The 22705-nt window shown below is 41.0% G+C and overlaps 2 protein-coding genes across 9 annotated transcripts in view; one reads left to right on the top strand and one right to left on the bottom strand.

The window, feature by feature from the left end:
• LOC309348643 (kinesin-like protein KIF20A) overlaps positions 1–22705 on the bottom strand; it is a 59790-nt gene that overhangs the window by 2729 nt on the left and 34356 nt on the right. Inside the window, exon 20 of one of the 2 annotated variants that reach the window (XR_014159502.1) lies at positions 21422–22552. The exons of the other annotated variant lie outside the window; for it this stretch is intronic. The gene's annotated coding sequence lies outside the window, so the exon portion shown is untranslated. Of the gene's footprint in view, positions 1–21421; positions 22553–22705 lie in introns of those variants that run through there. 2 annotated transcript variants of the gene reach the window in all.
• LYN (LYN proto-oncogene, Src family tyrosine kinase) overlaps positions 1–22705 on the top strand; it is a 44960-nt gene that overhangs the window by 13712 nt on the left and 8543 nt on the right. For 2 of the 7 annotated variants that reach the window (XM_081874395.1, XM_081874396.1), the window contains exons 2-10: positions 3133–3198; positions 6346–6388; positions 6488–6593; positions 7156–7254; positions 7352–7455; positions 10583–10732; positions 12173–12325; positions 17101–17283; positions 20508–20584. In XM_081874395.1, coding sequence (XP_081730521.1) covers positions 3139–3198; positions 6346–6388; positions 6488–6593; positions 7156–7254; positions 7352–7455; positions 10583–10732; positions 12173–12325; positions 17101–17283; positions 20508–20584 — 975 coding nt within the window. In that variant the 5' untranslated portion in view covers positions 3133–3138. Of the gene's footprint in view, positions 1–3132; positions 3262–6345; positions 6389–6484; positions 6594–7155; positions 7255–7351; positions 7456–10582; positions 10733–12172; positions 12326–17100; positions 17284–20507; positions 20585–22705 lie in introns of all 7 variants that reach the window. The other 5 variants (XM_081874393.1, XM_081874394.1, XM_081874390.1 and 2 more) reach the window with 3 other exon arrangements.

Raw genomic sequence — 22705 nt, 5'->3', positions numbered from 1 at the left:
TTATGCATATAGATGTGACAGACTCCTGAAACATCTATTTCTGGATCATGGTTGAAATATTTTTCTTTTTCACTTTCTGTTTCACTTAAAAAAAAAAACCCAACAGATTCCCCTTTTCACAGAATTTTTCAGTCCAATGATCTGTTTAAAATGAACAGTAAATGACGACCCTTCCTTATTGGTGCAAACTCCAATGTGAAATCATCACACTTATATACTGAGTATTTTTCCATCCTCCACACTTCATTAAGTTGTATTTAATGGCTTCCATCCCCTAAGAAACTACAAGAGAAGAGGAACAGAAATTCTTGATGTTACACATTTACACTTATCTCTGAAACTGAGGATTAGGAAGTGGTCATTTTTACAGTTGCGTACAGATTAGTGAAAGATTCAGTGGGATTTTTGTGATTTTGACAGGATATCTGAAAGACTACTTACTTCCTTATGGGTTGCTTGTAGGCTACATTAATATTCAGAGACTTGCTTTTTAGCTAAATATGTTTGGTTGGTGGGTACATGAGACAGGGCCTTCTCTGCAGCAGTCCCTGGTTACTGATTTCATTAGCCCCATCCCTACTGGTTTTTAGGTGAGCAGTAAAAAAAATATGCATTGTAAGACCCAAAAGTAATATAAATATATTCTCATTATTAAATAAAAATGTCACTGCCCAGGGTAAGTGGCCCTGTACATTGCAAGAAAAAGGGGGATAATTCAACATGGGAATGCCATTGAAAGCATTGTTCTCTCAGACATCTGTAGTCTTGGTTCTGACACACTTGGCTCCTACCCATTGACAAAAGGGGAATACTTTTTAGTGCAACCAACTAAAATTTCACAAATTAGTGTGTGAGCTTTTTAGTTTATAGAACTCTTCTTCATACGAAAAGGGAGACAAAGCACTCCGTAATGTAGATGCCTCAAAGTCTTCCAGTTGTAAAAGTCTTGAGGGGTGAGCAGAGATGGAAATACATCTTTGAGCTTAATTTGGGGTGGATAATTAATTTTGGTTACTCCATGTGTAGCCTCCTCCTTACAACTTCCAAGTCTTCAGCTTTCTCCCACAGCTGTTTCAGATTTGAAGAATTTCCTCCTTGAATTTCATTGGTGGGGCATTCCATTCACTTTATGCTCATTTATGTAAGAATAAGCAGATATTTGTGAGCAAATAAACTCTGTGCTGGAAACTGGTGCACTCTCACCACAGCCAATCACAAACAAACAACCACACCCTAGGCCAGGGGTCTGCAACCCGCAGCTCCGGGCTCTTTTACACCTTTGCCGCGGCTCTGGGACGGATACTAGTGAGGGGAGGAGGCACATTGTGCGCCCCGACACTCCCCACTGTGGCGGGTGCTGTACTGGCTGTGACGTCACATGGGGGCGGTGCGTGCGTTAGTCACGCACCGTCCCGACGTCACCTTCCCGCCCACCCGCTACATTGTAAGGGGCATGTACGCTGGTCACTGCAATGAAAGGGGGCATGTACGCTGGTCACTGTTTTGAAGGGGAGTGAAGAACACACACACACACAAAGGTAACTTGTTAATTTAACGTTTATTTCTATGAGGAGGAGTAATTCTGAGGGGTAAAACAAAGAAATAATAAAAAAGTGACAAAAAAGTTATTTTTATAATGACGAGTTTTGTGGCTCCCAGTTTTTTTTCTTCGGAAACGGGTCCAAGTGGCTCTTTTTGTCTTAAAGGTTGCAGACCCCTGCCCTAGGCCAACCCCAACCGCTCTCACCACCAAAGGAACACAAGCGAATAATAAAGAGAACCCGCACAAGCGATGCTGACACAAAACCCCACACATACATTAAGCAGAATAGAAACATTGCCACCGGACCCCACCCCCACTCACCATGCCCCCCTCCACCTCTTTCGCCCTTTTCTTCCTAAGGTAACACTAATGTCTCAACAAATGAAACTGATCTGTAGAAAATGTAACTTGAAAAAAGAGACATTGCACATACTTTTGTAGACCAAGAAATCTTTATTTAAAAATATGGTTTTTTTAAAAAAGAAACTGGTGCACTGTTGCTTACCACCAAGTTTTGCCAACTTGGTTCATTCCAGATCAGCATTGGAACATAATTTCTCTGGCAAACTTTGTACCTGGCAGAAATAAATGTTACACAGCAGAAATAACCCTAGCTGTATCATGTCCTCATTTGAGAATTTTAATAGACTTTGCTGCAAAATGGCCTAGAAAAATTGTCAGCCAATGGATAGGAAGGTTCCCCCCCTGTAATTTGTAGATAAACCAGCATGTCAGAGGAAATAGGAAACACTTATTGTGTTAGAGATAAGGCCATTAATAGCTCAGTTCGTATTTATGTCTGAACTGTCCAAGATGAGTCAGCATTTTAGCCTTTTTAAAAAAAAAAAAAAAAATTAAAGCGAAATCCTCCTGGCAGAAGTCTTTCTTTCTAAAATCATTTCTTTGCTTTAAAAACAACATTAAAATATATTGCTTTTCTTTTTCTTGTAAAGGAATACAATCCTATCTTAGGTAAATATGCACTTATCTATATACATTCATACATACAGAGAGAAACTTGGCTCATGGTAAGAATTGTTTAAGCTCAGTTCTTTATCCTCCTCTTTAAATCCAGTTGGTCAAAATCAACAATCTGAAGATATGTACGCCCAATTTCTAGAAGTTGTGCAATACATCTTAGTGTGGGAACGATTTTATGTATTCATTATATCTTGTGCTGCCCTCAAATCTGATATGATGAAGACGACATAGAACATAAGACCAATACAACGAAACACAAAATTGCATAGTATACTGCAACAAGGTTTTTAAACACTGCTGGTTTAGAAATGCTTTTAAACAAAGAAACAAAGTGGCAGATAAACTCATTAAACAAATGTAAGATTTGTTCATACCACATCCGTTTAAATGGTCCAGCAAATTAAAGCATTCCTTGCCCACTACAACATAGTGAAATTGTTTGGGGCGCAGATTCCGGAACCAAGGAACCTCTGTCAGGAAATCCCCATCCTTTCTAGATAATCGCTGCAGCCCTGATAGAAGAGAGATTGAGAGAAAGGCCTTGGAAGATTTTTGCTGCATAACCTAGACAACATTGATTTTTGCTTAATTTTTATTTATTCCAACAGGAAAATATGGGATGTATAAAATCCAAACGAAAAGACAATCTGCAGGGAGATGTGAAGACTGAACCAGTACGTAAATCTGAACGAACTATTTATGTGAGGGATCCAACGTCCAATAAACAGCAAAGGCCAGTAAGTAGATTAGTTTCAGGGAAGAATTCCCAAGAGTGAGATCACAGCACGACTGGCATAATTTAAATTTTTATTTAAAACTAGGGGCTGCCTCCCTGCTCGCACCATTCACCAGCCTCCTGCCGTTTTCCCCGCATTAACCCCGCAGAGCTTCCGCTTCCCACCCTATGCAAGCTTGCTTTCCACCTTCGCAACCTCATTTCTGAAGCCAATTCCATTCTGCAGCCCCCTATTTTCACCTTCATGCTCATGTCAATGCCTCTCCCCTTCTTTTAGGCATCTCCTGTCGCACACAAAGTAACCTCTTATGTCTTCCTCCTCCCACATATTACATCTACATATTGCACCATCTGCCCACTTATGAAACCACCTTTCTGCAAACCCTTTCATGCCCCTGCTTTCATCTATAACCCCATCCTCATGCCTCATATGCCCTTTTTTGCAACTGCCTTTTTTCCTCTCCCCTTTCCTTTTCTCAACTCTCCCTTGTACACAAATCATGCCCCCGTCTCCACATTTTCTCCTTTCTATCATATTCTTCAGCCAACTTTGCACACAAACACCATTCTCGCCTACACTCCCCTTTTCCTTGCCTCCTCCTCCTCCCTCTCTTTTTTCAACTGTCCCTTGCTCACAAACCACCATTCCTTCGTTCATCCTCTCTCCTATTCTACAGCCCCCTTTGTGCACACACTCCATGATGGTATATGTTACTGTATCTGTAAGATAACTAGAATCTTAAGAACAAGCCTGTCAGTTAGCTTGTTCAGTTATAGAAAGTTCAGTTCAGTTGATGGATGTTTTAAATATATAGATGTTTGCTTGTTAATAAGATACATATTCTAAATTACTGCAGTTGAATCTGAAACGTAAGGCAACACAGAGTACCAGAAGTATTATACATTGTGTACTATGGAGTATTTGAGGGTTCATCACCCTTTATCTCTCTCAGATGAGGAATGGAAGGAGAGAGACATTGAGTATAGTGAGAAGGGAGTAACACTGAAAGGAAAAATATCTGTTTTAAACAATGGCATAGGTGTGAACAAAGCAGAGATGGAGATACACTGAGGGGTTGTTCTTTAAACAAACAATCAAAACAAACAAACAAACAAAGTTTTAATAAAGAAGAATAGCAGAGATGGCTGCAGCACAGAAACTAACACCCAAAACTGCTTTGAGACCCTCTCCCCCTTGCTGTATGCCATAGGGAGCCAGTGTGGTCCCTTCCAGTTGTTTTGGAATTTAACTGCCGTCAATCCCAGCCAGCATGATGAATGGACAGGGATGATGGGAGCTGTAACCCAGTAGCATCACTTGAGTGCCATGCTGCCTACTCCTTTTTAAAGAAAGTCGCAAAAATTATTGAACAATGTATCTTAAATGCTTCCAAGGCATCACTATTTCAAAGGCACATTGTGCTTTATGAGCCCAGGGAACTTGTGTCTATAAAAGAGGCTCTGTGTCTGTTAAGAAGATTTTGTGCACACCCATAATCACATGGAGAAATACTAAAACATACAAGTATGAGTGCTACATTTTTCTGAAATAGCAGGAACATTTTTTTTTAGTTGCCAGAGGCACAGGACTCTATGTGACTGGATCTATATGCATCTTGCTTCACGGTAAACTGAATCTGAGTGATGGAGTTACAACCATAGATCCACTGACATTAACAGAGGATTTTTCTTCTTGACAGGCCTGGAGTCAGTGCATGGTATCTTTAGGCAGCTATTGGAGCCCCACTTCCATGGCTGGACTCACTGTTGACACCTGCCCTGGTCTCCTCCTTAAAAAAATAATTAAATAAAAGTAGGTAGCTGTGTTGGTCTGATGCAGTCGAAATAAAAATAGAAAAATAAAAAATTGTGTAGTAGCACCTTATAGACCAACTAATTTATTTAAATAAAAGTGTCAGTGCTCTCCAGTGAACACTGGGCAGCTTATCTGAGGACCTTGTCCCTTTAAATTTTCCACTGTCCTCCAGAATGATGGTACATCAGGGTCATTTTAGGAAACTTAAACAGTAGTTCCCCCTGACCCAAGTGCCAGGTTCTTATTGGAGCCACTACTGCAGCCCTCTGCTAGGTAAGTCCACAGCATCACTGACCTAGCAGAAGGCCCATCAGAGGTTTCTCCACCACTTTTTGTAGACCATTTGAAAATTAACTAGCAATTTTCTATCTTAAATTTATGAAGAGGGTTGTTTTAAAAGTAAAAGCAGTTTTGTGTCCTTTTGTGCAGCTGGTTTTTTGTGTGTGTTTTTTTTAAAAAAAACCCTCTCAAGCATTTATTAAGCATCAGCATACTTTCAAAACACAGTGGTACCTTGAGTTACAAACGCCTCAGGTTACAAACTCCGCTAACCTGGAAGAGTTACCTCGAGTTGAGAACTTTGCCCCAGGATGAGAACGGAAATTGTGTGCCGGCGGCACAGCAGCAGCAGCAAGTGGCCCCATTAGCGAAACCACGCCTCTAGTTAAGAACAGTTTCAGGTTAAGAACGGACCTCTGGAATGAATGAAGTTCGTAACTAGAGGTACCACTGTATTCAGTTTTTGTTCCATGCTTGCAACAAGTCTTTTTCAACAGTTAATGGTCTAACTGCTGCTAGGTTGCCCAAAGGCTGGTTTCAGACAATCTAGAATCCTGTGAGCAGCTGTCTGCAAGGCTGTCCCATTCAGCACAGTGGAACTTGATTCTAAGCACAAATAGGATCAGGCTGCAAGTCACCCCTTTCAAGAAGCAACTCTGGATTAGGCATATTAATAAAGCACTTGTCCCTTGATAAACATAGAGCAGTTTCCCAATTAGCTGTATTTCAGAGCATGTGCCTCTTCTCCTGTAAGCTGCAAAGGTGTTGACTGCCGAAGGCATGTAAACCGTTACACTTTGTCTTCTAAGAATCTCAGTGTAGATGCTATAAATTATATCTAAATCTGCCAGAGATAACAGAGTGAGTCATCATTAAAAAAATAGTATAGTTATGTTTTAAACATGTTCTAATTTTATAAGTGTGCATTTATATAAATATGATAGTGTTATAAAACAATTTTTTAAACTCTTCTTCTTGTTGTTTTTCAAGGCAAATGATGATATCCTTCTGCCAGGTCAGAGGTTTATAGAAGGTATGTTTCTAAAAGGCAGTTGGTTATTACTACAAGTTGCTGTTTTGATAGACTTGAAAAATGAGTAAGAATATCTTGCTTGAATTTCTGTATTAGCAGAGGAAAAGGAACATCAGGACCTTGTGGTAGCCTTGTATCCTTATGATGGCATTCATGAAGATGACCTGTCCTTCAAAAAAGGAGAAAAAATGAAAATTCTGGAGGAGTAAGTATCGAAATAGTCACCGCTCTGTTTGTTGCTCCTAGATCACGTTTATGTGTATGTTGCCACCTAATAACTAGCATTATGCTAGTTACTTATACATATGTACACAAGCTTTCTATTTTGAAGTTCCATGTTTGTCCCAAACCCCAAATGCCTGCCTGGATAAAAATGTCAAACTACTTATTGGGGTTAGTCTGACTAGCAGTGGAGAGTTTTCTGGCACCCTATCTTAAGACTTGTGTCAGTTTTTGCTTCAACAGACTAATATAACTGCCTCTCCAGAAAATACTAATCAAAATGCGGACAAGTTGATGCACAGCAGAATGGGCTGAACCTCCTTGTATTTCTCTGCTCTGAATCATCGTAAATTTATTTTTATAATTGCATGATCTAGAATTCAACTTGCAGCCTTCAGCAATATGGGCATGTTCTTGGAGGAGTTGATTCCAGAAATGTTTGGTGGAAAGCAACATATTTCTCCCTCCGGTGAAGTCTAAGCCTTTTTGGATGGCTCTGAAGATGATCAATACCTCTTTACAAAAGATTCTTTTCTTTTTCTCAGACATGGAGAATGGTGGAGAGCCAAGTCCCTTTGGACCAAGAGAGAAGGCTTTATCCCAAGCAACTATGTCGCAAAAGTTAACACCTTAGAAACAGAAGAGTAGGTTCATATATTGTAAATACTTGATTTTCTACTTTGCGCTGTGCACTTGAGAAAGACAAAGAAGGTGTAACTTTTCCTCCATAATACTTTACAGATGGTTCTTTAAAGACATAACCAGGAAAGATGCAGAAAGGCAGCTTCTAGCACCTGGGAATGCTCCTGGGTCATTCCTTATCAGAGAGAGTGAAACATTGAAAGGTGAGCTTTCTGTATTTCATTTGAATTAAAAGGAAACTCAGCCTTCTGCCTTGATGAGCTCAAATTTTTCCAGTAAGTTCTCTTTTCTGTTTATGTATGAGTGAATTTACTAATTATCTGTCACCAAAGAATGATGATAGCATTTTCAATTTACATTTAGCTCCCCCCCCCCATTACTAAAAAAAATCTATTAGCCTGATAAATGTGGCTAATCACACCAAATTATCATAGAGGAAAGGGCAGGCAAAGAGGGAAGATAACTGTAGACCAAGAATTTCCCTTAAGCCATGTTACACTTTTTATATATATAATTTTTATTGGTTTTTGCACATATTTTCCAGCATATCATCCTTTTAAACATCATTTCAAAATCTTTGGCTATCACAGCCTAAGACTTCCTTCAACCTCAACTGATGGTTTTCTAAAATCCTTTCTAATTACGCATTTTGTTACTACATTTATTGCTATAAATTCAAATCTTAATACCTATTCTGAATTCTTTTCACAGTAATTTATATATTACTCCTTACAAAAGTTATTTTAACCCTATAAGCGTTGTCAATTGGTTACAGTTGCTTTCCAAATACGTCAAAAGCTTCTTCCATTCCTTTAGGAAAGCCTGGTCCTGCTGGTTCCAAATTTTCCCGATTAATCTCGCCATCTCAGCATAGTTCATCAATTTCTCTTGCCACTCTTCTTTAGTTGGCATTTCTTCTTGCTTCCATCTTTGGGCTAACAATACAGTGGTGCCCCGCAAGACGAACGCCTCGCAAGACGGAAAACCCGCTAGACGAAAGGGTTTTCCGTTTTGGAGGCACTTCGCAAAACGAATTTCCCTATGGGCTTGCTTCGCAAGACGAAAATGTCTTGTGAGTTCCTGCGGGGGTTTTTCCCTTCCCCCCCTTTTCCTAAGCCGCTAAGCCGCTTATCAGCTGATCCGCTGATAAGGCGCTTATCAGCTGATCTGCTAAAAGCCGCTAAACCGCTAATAGCGCTAATCCGCTAAGCTGTCAATGGGCTTGCTTCGCAAGACGAAAAAACCGCTATACGAAGAGCCTCACGGAACGGATTAATTTCGTCTTGCGAGGCACCACTGTATCCTTGCTGCAGTTACCGCATATAAAAACATTTTTTTATCATTCATACGTGTCAGAGTCACCCGTGGTCCCAGCTCACAAGAGACCAAAGTCCACTCCAGCTTATGTACAAAAGCTTTAATTGAAGAACATTATTAGCTTTACATCCGAGCTCCGTGACTCTACGTCTGTTACGCTTAGACCGCTGAAGTACCCTCTGAGTCGGTCCCCCCTCTACACCAGTTTAAGAGGCTTGTACTGGTCCACCTCTTTCTCTCTTTCCTTTTCCGCAGGGTCTTTCTGCCCCCCTGTGTTCTCTCCCTTCGGGACTCTCCAGAGGCTGAGTCCTCTGCCGCCTCCTCCCCCCTCCTTCGGGCTTTGGGACCAGGCTCCTCCCCAGGACTCTCTTCATTTCCGCGCGCCTCCCATTTTGAACTTGGCGCGCGTACGTTGCTCCTGACCTTGCCTTCGACAGTTACACTGCCCTCGATACTACTTTCCTCCCCTTCCGGCAGGACGTTTTGCCCTGATCTCCTTCCCCTCTCTGCTTCCTGTTCTGCTCCTTCTGACACACTGGTCACTCCTCCCCCCTCACTCCGTTCCAGCGGAGCAGCCGGTCTCGCTCTCCAACTCCCACTGGGGGTTCCCCCTTCGTTTCCCTGCTCCTGACTGCTTCCCCCTCTAGCTTCCCTTGGCTTGACCAGAGGGGCTCCCTTTTGGGAGTCCTCCGATTCACTGGACGGACTCATGGACAATCTTGGGTCATTGTCATCCTCTTCCTCGTCACTCTGGAATCCTTCCCCCTCACTCTCTGTCTCCTCCCTCATCTGCGCCTCTCTCCCTGAACCCCTGACAATATGAATTTCTGTACCCACAATACCCAGTAGAAGGGCTTCTGGTTTTTTAACAAATGTATATTTCAACATTTTTTTTCAATTCATTATAAATTATTTCCCACTTTCCTTCACTTGCTTACATTCCCACTACATATGGTAAAAAGTACCCTACTTTTCTTTACATTTCCAACATATGTTATCTGTTTTGTACATTTTAGCTAACTTCACTGGTATTATATACCACCTGTACGTCATTTTCATAATGTTTTCTTTCAATGCACTGCAAGCAGTAAATTTTATTCCCACTTTCCATAATTTTTCACAATCCTCTATTTGTATATTATGACCAATATCTTTGGCCCAATGAATCATAACCTATTTAACTTCCTCACCTTTCAAATGCCATTCCAATAGTAATTTATACATTTTAGATAATATTTTAACTCTGTTATTTAATAACTCCAAGTCAAATCTTGATTTTGTATATCCAAATCCATTTTTGTTTTTGTGTTATTCTTAAATATATGCAGAAACTGGGATATGATGCCTGTGTAGTCTTTGTAAATAGAGAATAGCTATGGGAGAAACTCTTATACAAATATTGATTGGGCACTGGTGAAGGGATTATATTGGACATTGGGCACTGGTGAAAGGATTATATACTAACATGGATCTATGTGTTTGCATGGGGGGAAATTTAGACTTAGCATAGTATAAAAAGTACAAAAACGGTCAAAGAGACTTGTTCTGGTCTTATCTAGACCTCTTTTTCACATCAAAACCTTGTTGAATCATTTATGGAGTGCCCAATTCATAATCATACAGCCAGATATATTACAATGTTAATGTGACCAGTACCTGCAGTATTGCACTATGGAGCAATCTGGCACTGACACAGTGGCTGCATCCAGATGCCATGGTAAACAATGGTTTGTCATAATCAGTGGTTTATCGTGATGAGAATGGCTATCCACCCCTGGGCTTCCCCTTTCACCTCTCCTCCAGGACATCTGCAAGGAGAAGGTCAGAATATTTCACTTCACTTCAACCAGTTTGAATCGGGCCTGTTTCATACAAATCATAGTTATGATTAACCACGTTTTGTTGGATTCGGAAAATACAGCAACATGAAAGCAAAACTCTGATTTGATGCGGCTAGTTCTAACTCCCATTTAACATGTGGCTATGATTATTATTTTTATTTTTTGTACACAGGTAGCTACTCTCTGTCCATGAGAGACTATGACAGACAACATGGTGATGTCGTCAAGCACTACAAAATCAGAAGTCTAGACAATGGAGGATATTACATCTCTCCAAGAATTACTTTTCCCTGCATCAGTGACATGATCAAACATTACCAAAGTAAGCCAGTACCTTTACTGGACTATTATTAAAATGCAAGTTGTTATCAAATAATTATATAAAAAAAACTACTGCTGTATTTCAGATCACTCGAGTCAAATGCATTCTAACTTATTGTGTAAAGGTGGACATTGATGAAAGTTCTACACAACTCTCTCAAGGGTGGGAACTAAAAGTATGTCACCTTTGGTCACAGGATTTTACATCAGCCTGAAACCGAGTTGATTGTATGAGAAATATCAGCTCACTGTAAATGGGAACACTTTGCTTGCTGAGTATAAGCAATATTTAAACACTAGTATGGACATAGTGATAAGCTGAGAAGTTACTGGCATTGTAATTATTGTGTGCCAACACGGTGGCAATCTTGTGAACATATTTGATGTGGGAAAGTAAAACCACCAGTGAGATTTAAAAAGAACATGTAGCTCATGCATAGTAATGCATTATACAGAAGTTTGCTGAAAAACAACCCATGAAGCTGTTTTCATCAGCTGGGAAACCATACTCAACCTGATTGCAGATCTTAAATACTTCAGGGCATGACTTTTAATATATGGCATTTGGCAAAATAATGATCCTTGGTTTAAAACTATGAGCCTTCACTTCATATGAGTGTATTTTCTGAGGTTAAAACAGGTGACAGCTATACTTAACAAATTCCTTTTAATTTAGATCTCACCATTTGTCCTAAGAGTTCTGGGTGGGTTACAACAACACATATATAAAGCAAACTCATTAAAACAAAAAGAATGACACTTAATCTATGAATTCCTGGGATCTTGACATGCTCTATATTCAGAAGCCTAAACAATATTTACTTACCCCAGTGACCAAAATAGGTTTTCATAGGACACATATCTGACTAAAATCTATCAACTGTTGATAGTTGTCAGTAATCCATGTAAGATGCAAACTGCGGTATCTACTGGTGTAGTTAAAGTTAACCTTCTGTTCATGGCAAAAGGAGGCAAATATGCATTTAAAACTGAGAATCATGAAGGGTATGCCTCCCACCAGTACCTGTTGCCATATACCAGCCTTCCTCAACATGGTGCCCTCCAGACTGCAACTCAGACCACTAGCCATGCTTTCTGTGGTTGATTGGAATTCTAGTCCAAAACATCTGGAGGACACCAGGTTGGGGAAGGCTGCCACATACCAAAGTGAGAGACTATTTTGTCCTAGTAGCATGTATCTGTACTACTACACCATGTTGTGTCAAGGTCAGAGGGAGAAATCCAGTGCAGCGGAACCTATGGCACATGTTGCGTTGTTTACCAGCAACGAAGAAAATAGTTTTGTTCCTGTCAGGTTTTCAAAAAATTATTGCAAGCAGGATTTAAAAGAAAAATTAAATCTCTGCATGTATGTTGTCCTTTGTTATGCACTTTGGTGTTGCTTAAGGTACAGATGTAAGGATGTTTGTCTCTTAAACAGAGCAGCCAGATGGATTATGCAGAAAGTTGGAGAAGGCATGCCTCAGTCCCAAACCACAGAAACCGTGGGACAAAGATGCCTGGGAGATTCCGCGGGACTCAATCAAATTAGTAAAAAAGCTTGGAGCTGGTCAATTTGGAGAAGTCTGGATGGGTAAGATATTTGTTCATGTGGATAATTCAGATATTTAGCAACATGTGTGACACCACAGTACTGACATGCTAGGTTGTTAAGTATGTTCATGTTCAGTGATGCAACATAAGAAATGAACTAGGTTCATTCATTTCTAAAAATGCTCCATTTTGTTTGAACTCCTAGAATGGAGAAGCGCCATATGTGTGCATTCACATAAAGATTTATTCCCCTTCCCCACTCTGTGCCCCCACAGATTGGCTCTGGGAGGTATCAGTAGAACCCCAGAACAGCACACAAGGGAAAGGGAAATAATTCTTTCTGGCAAGCAGAAATGGTTGCCCTGACAGAATGATGTAATGTGTTAGCATATTTGTCAGAGGCAAGAGTAATACTACTTAGTGTATATATAGTGTTGCAATCAGCATTGATTTTTCAGCCAGCTTTAGCTGGCTGTGTTGGAGCCTACAAATGCTACAGAAGGTGATCCACACTGTGCCTTAGTTTGAAGCTCAATTCCAGTGTCATGCTAACTCATTGCAACTTTCATCATCCCTGAATGTTGACCATGCAGACTTGAGTGATGGGAGTTGGAGTCCAACAACATTTGGTGTGCCATAATTTAGCCATTTCTGGTTTAAAATGTTGTGCATTAAATTATTGTTGTTAAATGTTTTGTGAATCCCATGCTGTGGGACAGAAAAAGTGGGATATCATCAGATAAACTGTGGGTAGGGATAATATCCAAATGGTCGAACATGCTTTTGATTTTGCTGTAAACCAAAATGTGAATTGACCATTTGAAGAGGGCTTGCAAATAATTATTTGCATCAACAATGGCATCTGCTGTTGCTCTTTCTCCAGGCTCCAGTCCACCATAGTGGTGGGAGTGCTCAATGGACAGAAGCTGGAAGCAAAAAAAGTAGCCTTTTCATCTGTTGTTCCCTAGGCACGTATCCGATGTTGTGGGGACAGGTAGAGTTGCACCAGGGAGTGTAGGAATAGTAACCGCATCCCTAGCTTGATTCCCATTTGACAGCATGAAGCTGGGGTCCCTGTTGTACTTGGTGGATACTGTTGGCACAGAGGCAAAATCTGTTCCCTGGCACAAGGAGTCTTGGTGTCCACTAGCATTTCACTTGAGCTGCACTGCCTGTGCTTTCTTAAGTAATGCATCTTGGTATGCTTTGGTGATCCCATCTTCATGAGTTCCTCCCTTCTCTACCCACCATATTGGTTGGCCACTTTGTTAGTGTAATAGAAAACGTGCCTTCATTTTCTGAGGATGACATCATCAGGGCATTTGCTGTTTAATGAGCCCATATGAAAACAGTTTGCCTACTGAGCTAATATGCAGGGGTTATTGAAGCACTGTCAGCTGCAGAAGAAAGAACTAATTTCAGGAAGTTATGTTCCTGCGTATGTGCTCACAAAGGGTAGAGGGGGAGTGTTTCTGGTTCAAGATGTTTCCTCTTGTTTATGTGAGCCTCTTTGACGTCTAAATTTGGCTTGGTCCTCTGTGGGTTACTTTTACGTTATGGGTAAAATTACTGCACTGTGAAGCCTGACTACATTCTTCCTTTCCCTGCTACAAGTATGAAAAGCTGATTTGCATGATGGCAGACCTTTTTTGATTGGAACTAAACTGCATGCTTTGGTAGAGCTCTAGTTGCCTTTCTCCCTGGAGGGCCTAAGAGTTCCATCAGCTCCCAAGGATTGCATTTACTTAGCACTGCTTGTTTCAGAATGATTTCAGGATGGTAAAGGAATGAAAAGAAATATAATTGTAAAAAACTAGGCTGTTCTCACATTACATTGCAGTGAAGTTACTGTTTTATCCGCAGTGGATTTTCCAGCTCTTTCCCCTTAGCTGTTCACATTGGCATAGCTTCATTAGCGTTCTGTTTATTTCTGCTTGTGTATGCACCAGGGGGCACTGATGGGGTGGGCTGTCTTTACCCTATTTAAAGGTGTTCAGACCTTGGCTGGAGATGAACTAGAAATGGCTTAACAACTCCAGTGATGTGAGCTGGTTTGAGAAACAACACATTGGACAGTAGTATTTTATAACAAACTACTGGATGCATATGCATTTTGGATCACATTGTGTGAACATGGATTAAAAACTCAGCTCTGGAAGCACAGTGAGTGCACAGAAAATGGGAGTGTGATAAGAGAAGGTTTATGTTTGTTTTTGTTTTGTTTTGTTTTGTTTTAGGAAAACATTTTAGAATAGTGGTTGTGTTTGTACATAGTACTAAACCAGCAGTGTTGTGGGGCACTTTATTATGCTTTATTTTATTTGTATCCTGAGTTTCAGGCTGCAAATATTTTCATGGTGGCTAATAACTCTATCGTGTTATGAGCTTCCATCAGCAAGAGCCTACTTCAACAGACACAGGAAATGACAGGGATGGAATTGTTTGCAAGAGGAGATTAACTATGAAATTGGAAAGGTGATTTCAGTTGATCAACTGGAATCAACACCCCACCCCACCCCAGTCTTGTCTTCCGTCCTTTTAATAGCACAGGCAATATTTCAGATCCAAATTATATCATCCACAGTATAATAGTTCATAGACCTACACTTTTCCCAGTGTAATATACACCATTAGCTTGGCATAGTTCTTGCTGTCTACCTTCAGTCCCTAATATGGCAAGATTTGTTTCTGGTCATTTGTTGCCATAATTCTAGACTAATGTTTCCCAAACTTGGGTCTCTAGTAGCTGTTTTTAGACTACAATTCTCATCATCCCTGACCCACTGATCTTGCTTAGCTAGGGATGATGGAAGTTGTAGTCCAAAAACAGCTGGAGACCTAAGTTTGGGAAGCACTGTTTTAGACCAACCAGTTGTGCAATGTGGGTCTATTCACCATCTCCCATAGTGTGCCTGAAGCAGCAATGGACTGAAAGGTCCTCAAAGAGCAAAGAGTTCTACAAGGCTCAAGTAAGCTAAGTAATAAGCTCTAGGGAAAGGTACTGTCTAAATCTATCTGATCAGCCAGATAATGCTAATTTTGTCATGTGTCCTCTGCATCTTACCACGTGGACAGGGAACTTTTATCCTGCTCTTTGGCTTAAAAAGTTCCCAGAGCAGCTTACAGGATCGGTCATAGGCCAGTATATGCTTTGGGGCTTACAGTCTGAAAGACATCATTTATACACAGTGAGAAAGGGATGTGGAGGGAAAGGGGGGAAAAACAAGTTCATGCACCAGTTCCTAAAGTTACAGTTTTAGAATGACCAGCTGAGAAGGAAGCCTGATGGAATGGCTCCTGCCAGGTGACAGTTGAAGCAGCTGATCTCTCAGCAGGGGCGATGACATGGCTGTGTTTCTCTAAAAATGAAAATGCCCAGGAGAATAAAAACATCTTTGGTGCACAGATGACATCAGAGTAAGTGATAGGCAAGGCTCCCTTGGGAAAGAATCCCACTTGAAAAGGAGATACATGTTTTCGCAGGTACACGGTGGGCACTCATTGGGGAAACAGCCAACTGAGGCCTCCTGACACGTCAACCCATGTTATGTCCACCATGAAAACATTGGGATTTGAAGTCCTCTTCTTTGTAGCATCTTATTCTTCTGCAGTGTCAATCATCACAGAATATTAAGCTTGCAGGAAGTTGGCAACCATCAAGTTTATATTGGTTAACGATGTGAAAATATTTCCCCCACACTTCTGCCATGGTCTGCATTCTTCATTGACAAGATTAAATCTCAAAGTTTAATTCCTGCCATCAAAATGTATTTGTGTATTTATTTTTTTACAAAATATTATTGAAGTAAATGTGCGGTGGGGGAAATGGAAAATGAGGTCATGTGTGTCAGGCTGTTCTGTACTTACAGTATTCAGCCTTCTTCAACCTGGTGCTCAGTGGCTGGTGGGACTTATAGTCCAAAACATCTGGAAGGCACCAGGTTGGCAAAGACTGAAGTAGTTTTCTAGGCCAGTACAGTCATACCTTGGATCCAGAACAGCTTGTGAGTCGAACATTTTGGCTCCCAAATGTCGCAAACCTGTAAGTAAGTGTTCCGGTTTGTGAACGTTCTTTGGAAGCTGAATGTCCGACGATGCTTCTGCTTGAGTGCAGGAAGCTCCTGCAGCCAATCAGAAGCCACGCCTTGGTTATCAAATGTTTTTGGAAGTTGAATGGACTTCCAGAACAGATTCCGTTTGACAACTAAGGTATAATAATAATAATAATAATAATAATAATAATAATAATAATTTATACCCCGCCCATCTGGCTGAGTTTCCCCAGCCACTCTGGACTGCTTCCAACAAAATATTAAAATACAATAGTCTATTAAACATTAAAAGCTTCCCTAAACAGGGCTGCCTTCAGATGTCTTCTAAAAGTCTGGTAGTTGTTTTGCTCTTCGACATCTGGTGGGAGGGCGTTTCACAGGGCAGATGCCACTACCGAGAAGGCCCTCTGCCTGGTTCCCTGTAACTTGGCTTCTTGCAGTGAGGGAACTGCGAGAAGGCCCTCGGTGCTGGACCTCAGTGTCTGGGCAGAACAATGGGGGTGGAGACACTCCTTCAGGTATACTGCACCGAGGCTGTTTAGGGCTTTAAAAGTCAGCACCAACACTTTGAATTGTGCTCGGAAACATACTGGGAGCCAATGTAGGTCTTTCAAGGTACGACTGTAGTAGCATTTGTTGGTGCCTGCTTGTAAATACATCATTTATAAATTTATTGTTAAAGATCTCTCATGGCAAGACATTTGACCACCACATTCAGCGCTCTGGATGTCTCTTCTCCTATAACCATCCCTTTTGGTTCTAGGTTACTACAATAACAATACCAAAGTAGCAGTGAAAACTCTGAAGCCAGGCACCATGTCTGCGCAGGCATTCATGGAAGAAGCCAACCTTATGAAATCACTTCAGCATGACAGGTTGGTCAGACTCTACGCTGTAGTTACCAAAGAAGAACCAATTTATATCATAACTGAATTCATGGCAAAAGGTAGGTATTACTGAATTCATTAACCAGAAGTACCATTTGCATGTAGGAAATGGTGTATGGTACAATTGCAACAGGCACTTCTAACTGACAATTTGATAGCCATTCATTATGGGATTGTAGTAACTTGAGTATTGGTTAGCAGTCTCTTACCCTGGGCAAAAAATATTACACATTAAATTAAGTATCATAAGAGGAATATACTTATAGAAAGAAATAGGTCAAGAGGAATACACTTATAGAAACAATTTGGTCAAAGTTTCGTCTGTTCTGCAAATAGCCAAAGTTGTGCCCTCCAGACGTTGTTGGATTTCAACTCTCAGCATCTCCATCCAGCATGGCCAGGAATGATGAGAGTTGTCATCCAGAAACAGCCTTTCTTTGCACTAGAGCTCTAAGGGGCCACGGTCTGCTGAATTGCCTTCTGCCATCATCATGAGGAATTGGTGGAGTGAACCTGTTCTATGGATTATAATTAGAAAATCATGCAGCAGGTTACATTTGAACTTTGCAGTGGGTAGGAGATGAAAGCTTGAGGGCGGTTCATGCCAAATTTTGGATAGAATAGATAAGTGGCTTATTTTGAACCAATTAACATTTGTTTGTTCGTTTTTATTTAATAAAATTTATACACCACTTGATTGTAAAAACAACCACCACCCTCAAAGTGGTTTACAAAAGTGAAAACAAGAAAAAAAATATGCATACTTTAAAATGCTAAAGCAGATTAAAATTAGCTTAACCTTCTAATCACCTGGGTAGGCTTGTCTAGACAAGGATGTTTTTAAGCAGGCACTGAAAAGAATATAGTGAAGGTACCTGCTTGAGGTCAACAGGCAAGGAATTCCAAAGTGTAGGCCCTGCCATGCTTAAATGATTGAGTTCTTACAAATACAGAACTGGTATGTGGCACCTATAGCAGTACAGTGGTACCTCGGGTTAAGAACTTAATTCATTCCAGAGGTCCGTTCTTAACCTGAAATGGTTCTTAACCTGAGGTGTGCTTTCATTAATGGGGCCTCCTGCTGCCACTGCACCGCTGGCGCACAATTTCCATTCTTATCCTGGGTCAAAGTTCTTAACCTGGAGCAACCACTTCCTCGTTAGTGGAGTTTGTAACCCGAAGCTACCACCCAAGGTACCACTGTACCAATTCCGCCAATTGAAGCAACTGAGTGGGCACATGCAGGGTAAATATTTGAATGGCTGGCATTTTGACAGGTGCTGCAGATTTCCCCCATCTCTCTAGATTTTCTTGGGCTGAAGCATAGGAGAATATTTCTCTGTTCTGCATGTTGCATTAGGTCAAAGGAAACATTAGTATGTACTGTTACTTTGGCAGAAGCGGAAGTGTCTGTAGTTTTTTCTGAAAATGCAGTTCCCCAACCATTTCAGCCAACGGAGAAAATTTGAAAATTCATACGTGTGCTGAGTATAAGCCACTGCTGCCTAGTAATCACTTGAGAGGGAATTCGGGCCTCTATACAGTGGTGCCCCGCAAGACGAACGCCTCACAAGACGGAAAACCCGCTAGATGAAAGGGTTTTCTGTTTTGGAGGCGCTTCGCAAAACGAATTTCCCTATGGGCTTGCTTCGCAAGACGAAAATGTCTTGCGAGTTCCTGCGGGGTTTTTCCCCCTTTTCCTAAGCCCTAAGCCGCTTATCAGCTGATCCGCTGATAAGCCGCTTATCAGCTGATCCGCTAAAAGCCGCTAAACCGCTAATAGCGCTAATCCGCTAAGCTGTCAATGGGCTTGCTTCGCAAGACGAAAAAACCGCTATACGAAGAGCCTCACGGAACGGATTAATTTCGTCTTGCAAGGCACCACTGTATAGCCTTTTGTTGGAATGATGCCAGGGGAAGCAGATAAGAGGTTGCCCCTCCACTGACTGGAAAGGGCTAGAACAGGTGTTGGAAGAGAGAGAAACAGTCATTTAAAAGTAACAACAAATTAAAGTGAAGAAGGGATGAGAAAAAGTGGCAATTTATGAGAAGTGGATAAGTTAGGTATGGAAGAGGGGAGGAGAAATTACAATGAGTAAAAACACTTCTTAGAAGCTTGGTGCGGGGAGATGAAAATATAAAATAGGAAGGCCTCTCTCCTTAGAGTCTTTGGATCAATATCTTCTTCCTAAAATGGAAAGCTGAGTCAGAATGCCTCCATACCTAATGTCTGTATTTTAACTCAAGGAAACTGAACTGTGGAGCTGCTTGCTAGAAAGAAAACAGTGTGGTAAAGACTAAAAGCAGTTTCCAAAGAGTGATCATAAATCAAAAGAAAACAATGTCAGTGTCAGCTGCTCATGCTGGTCACTGCTTTGATAAGTCACCATTTTGTGACTGGAGGGTCTCAATAATTTCCAGCCATCTCAAGAGGGCCCTTTGAGTACTAAGTTTGGGAACGCCTAAATTAAGCAGCTGAAGACATTATAGTCTTGCATATTCCTCTCACTTTTAAGTTAGGCTCCCTGAACCCACACTCTTTCTGTTTAGCAGTGGATAATGTGTCCAGCAAATAATTTAGCAGTCACAACTTTTCCAACACTTAATACACACCTAATAATTTCTGCCTCATGCAACCAACTACACTCTGCTCCCTCAGCACAGCAACTTGTACTGAACAGCCAGGCACAAAATTCTAAAGGCACCACTTCCCCAGACACTTGCTGCACATGCATCTGATGAATTTTTCCTGGAACCCCCCCCCCCCATACACACACCATGCACATTAAGCCCTATGTCAAACTGAAGGACCAATATATTTCTGTAAACTTTGAAAGGTTACTGTGTTTTTTGAGTTCCTAGCAGGATATGGCAAGTCCTCAGCTATTTGCAGTGGTAGAGTTCTCATGGCCTACTTGTTTGGCTACTTCATTTAAAATAATAACAATGGGTGCAAAGTGAGTGCAGATTTGTCATGTGCTACTGAGATCTCTTCCACTGCACATAAGCCTGATGTGTACACACTATGAATCTCTTGCCAATTTCTTAAAGCAGCTTTTAAACTAATCTCATAAAATCAATCACCCTTGGTATGGTTTTGCAGAAAGCTGAAATGTATTAGTGTTGTTAAAAGGTAAGTTTCCCCATCCATTTAAATAGAGATGATTGCTTTCAAAAATCTCATTCACTCACAAGACCCCCAGAAATATTTTTATGGCATTCACTCACATCTGAGTTTGACTTGTTTCTTACCACCTTGTCTTGCCCTTCCTTTACCACACAGGGAGCTTGCTGGATTTCCTGAAGAGTCAAGATGGTGGGAAATTACTACTTCCAAAGCTCATTGACTTCTCAGCTCAGGTAAATAATTTATTTTTATTTTTGGTACTTGGCTGGCTTGGCACTGGCTATGCTTCATTTTCACCGTTGTCTGGAAACCAGGTTTACTGAGACAGGTTTTGGATGCTGAAAGTTTGGTTTAAAGTGGATTCTCCTGCAGATGTGGCAAGAGAAAATTGCTCTCTGAATTGCTGGGGCCCCAGGCACATTGTGTTATCCCCTACCATTTGTGGCTTAGTCAAGTCACATCTGGGTCCGTTTTGAAGAGGAAGTGGCAGGTCAACTATAGGTGGAATAATAGAATGAGGTGCCTGTGTTGAACTATATAAATAATAGCTACCCCAGTGCATAGCATGGGAAGATGTAACTGGCCTCATCCTGACCCTAGGTGTGTAAAGGTGCCCTAACTGCAGTTTATGTACAATGCTACCTTTACTGTGTAAACTTTGCTTAGTTACGAAAGTGTAATTAATTGTATTTAGAGGGCTGCTGGCTGTTTGTCTCTCCAAATGTTGCCTGAGTTGCTGTGATGTCATGGAATATTCACAAATATTCTAATTATCAGGGGGAATTGACAAGAGAAGAGAAGAAAGAGATTGTTCTTGTGCTGTCTGGAAGAAGGCTGTCACTGTGTTTAGTAAAATAAATTGCTGCTTGCTACTGCCAAGGAGAATACAATGAATGTTGCCCAAGCCAAGGTGTACTAGCTTAGTACGGTGGCAGGGTTGTCTAAGAGGCTGATGTACAACCTCTGATGAGGATTGCTCCTAACCAGGAAGAAATGGGAATGAATGAAATTTCCAGGGACAGATACTACTTCCTGTCAATGATGGGTAGCCCCAAAGAGTGTGCAGCAAATTTAGAAGTATTGCTTCTTATACAGAAGTGACACGTTGCAAGGGATGGGCATCCACTGGCTCAATACATCCTGGATCGCCTTGCTGCTGCTTGGAGCTGTGTGAAACTGTAACAGGCTCCAAAATTCCACAAACCTTGGAAGACATATAACAGAGCATGAACCCATGCAGAATGGTGTTTGTAGTCCCTTCCGTCAGTTTAGAGAGTGCTTCCAAGTAACTTGCACCCTTATTTTCCCCAAAGCAGTAAAAGGAGCTACAAAAGTCCCTGTAGAAACAGACCCCATGACTATGGAGTGGCTTCATCTGCACCATGCAATTAAAGCACTATTACACCACTTTAAACAGTCATCGCTTCCACCACAAAATCCTGAAAACCGTAGTTTGTTAAGGGATGTGAGGATTGTTAGGAACCCCCTATTCCCTTTTACAGACCTACAATTCTCAGAAAGAGGAATTGATTGTTTAAGCACTCTGGGAGTTGTAGCACCGTGAAAGGACTAGGGGTCTCCTAACAACTCCCAGCATCCTTAACAAACTACCATTTGTCTAATGTAGTAGAATGGTGCTTTAAAGGGCTGGTGTGGATGTGGCCAGAGACAGAAGCAGGGAAGGCAAGTCAGATGAGAGTCAGAGCAAGCACGTTGCATTCTGGTGAAGGTTGCACAATAGCTTGCTCTTGGTTTCGTCTTCCTTATTTTTGCAAATGGCTTTCATTCTCTTTAGAACAAATAGCAGCTGGTTGGAATATACTATGCTGTATTCATTGCTCATCTTCAAAACAATGCCAATGAAAAGAAAAAGTTTATGTGGAAAAGGGCCCACAGTGCTTGGGTAGATTTTAAACAAAAACATTTAAATCCTGTTAAATCAATATTTACCAGAGGGCACAACACTACAGAGCAACATGTCCTGTACCAAATATACTTTGAACATGACCTTAATTTCCTGTTGCAAAAGTTGGCCTCAGTCTGGCTGAAAATGGTTGTAATAGTAACAGACGCCTCATATCAACATCTTTATCTATGTCACATGCCATACTAGCAACGATTAATATCTATCTTCAGACTGTGTTACAGTTGCTTTCTTTTTCGTGGTGATTTCTTTACTAACACTTGTATATTCCACATTTCTGTTTTAAAACACACAAGTGGCTTCACAATAACACAGTTTTGAAACAGTGTAATATAGAACTTGAGATACAGATAGGTAGCCGTGTTGGTCTGCCATAGTCAAAACAAAACAAATTCCTTCCAGTAGCACCTTAAAGACCAACTAAGTCAGT

This window comes from Podarcis erhardii, assembly GCF_964252035.2.
Source record: "Podarcis erhardii genome assembly, chromosome: 8".
Taxonomy (NCBI): Eukaryota; Metazoa; Chordata; class Lepidosauria; order Squamata; family Lacertidae; genus Podarcis; species Podarcis erhardii.
Note: the sequence above shows the minus strand (reverse complement) of the source record. Positions and strands in the feature narration are given on the sequence as shown.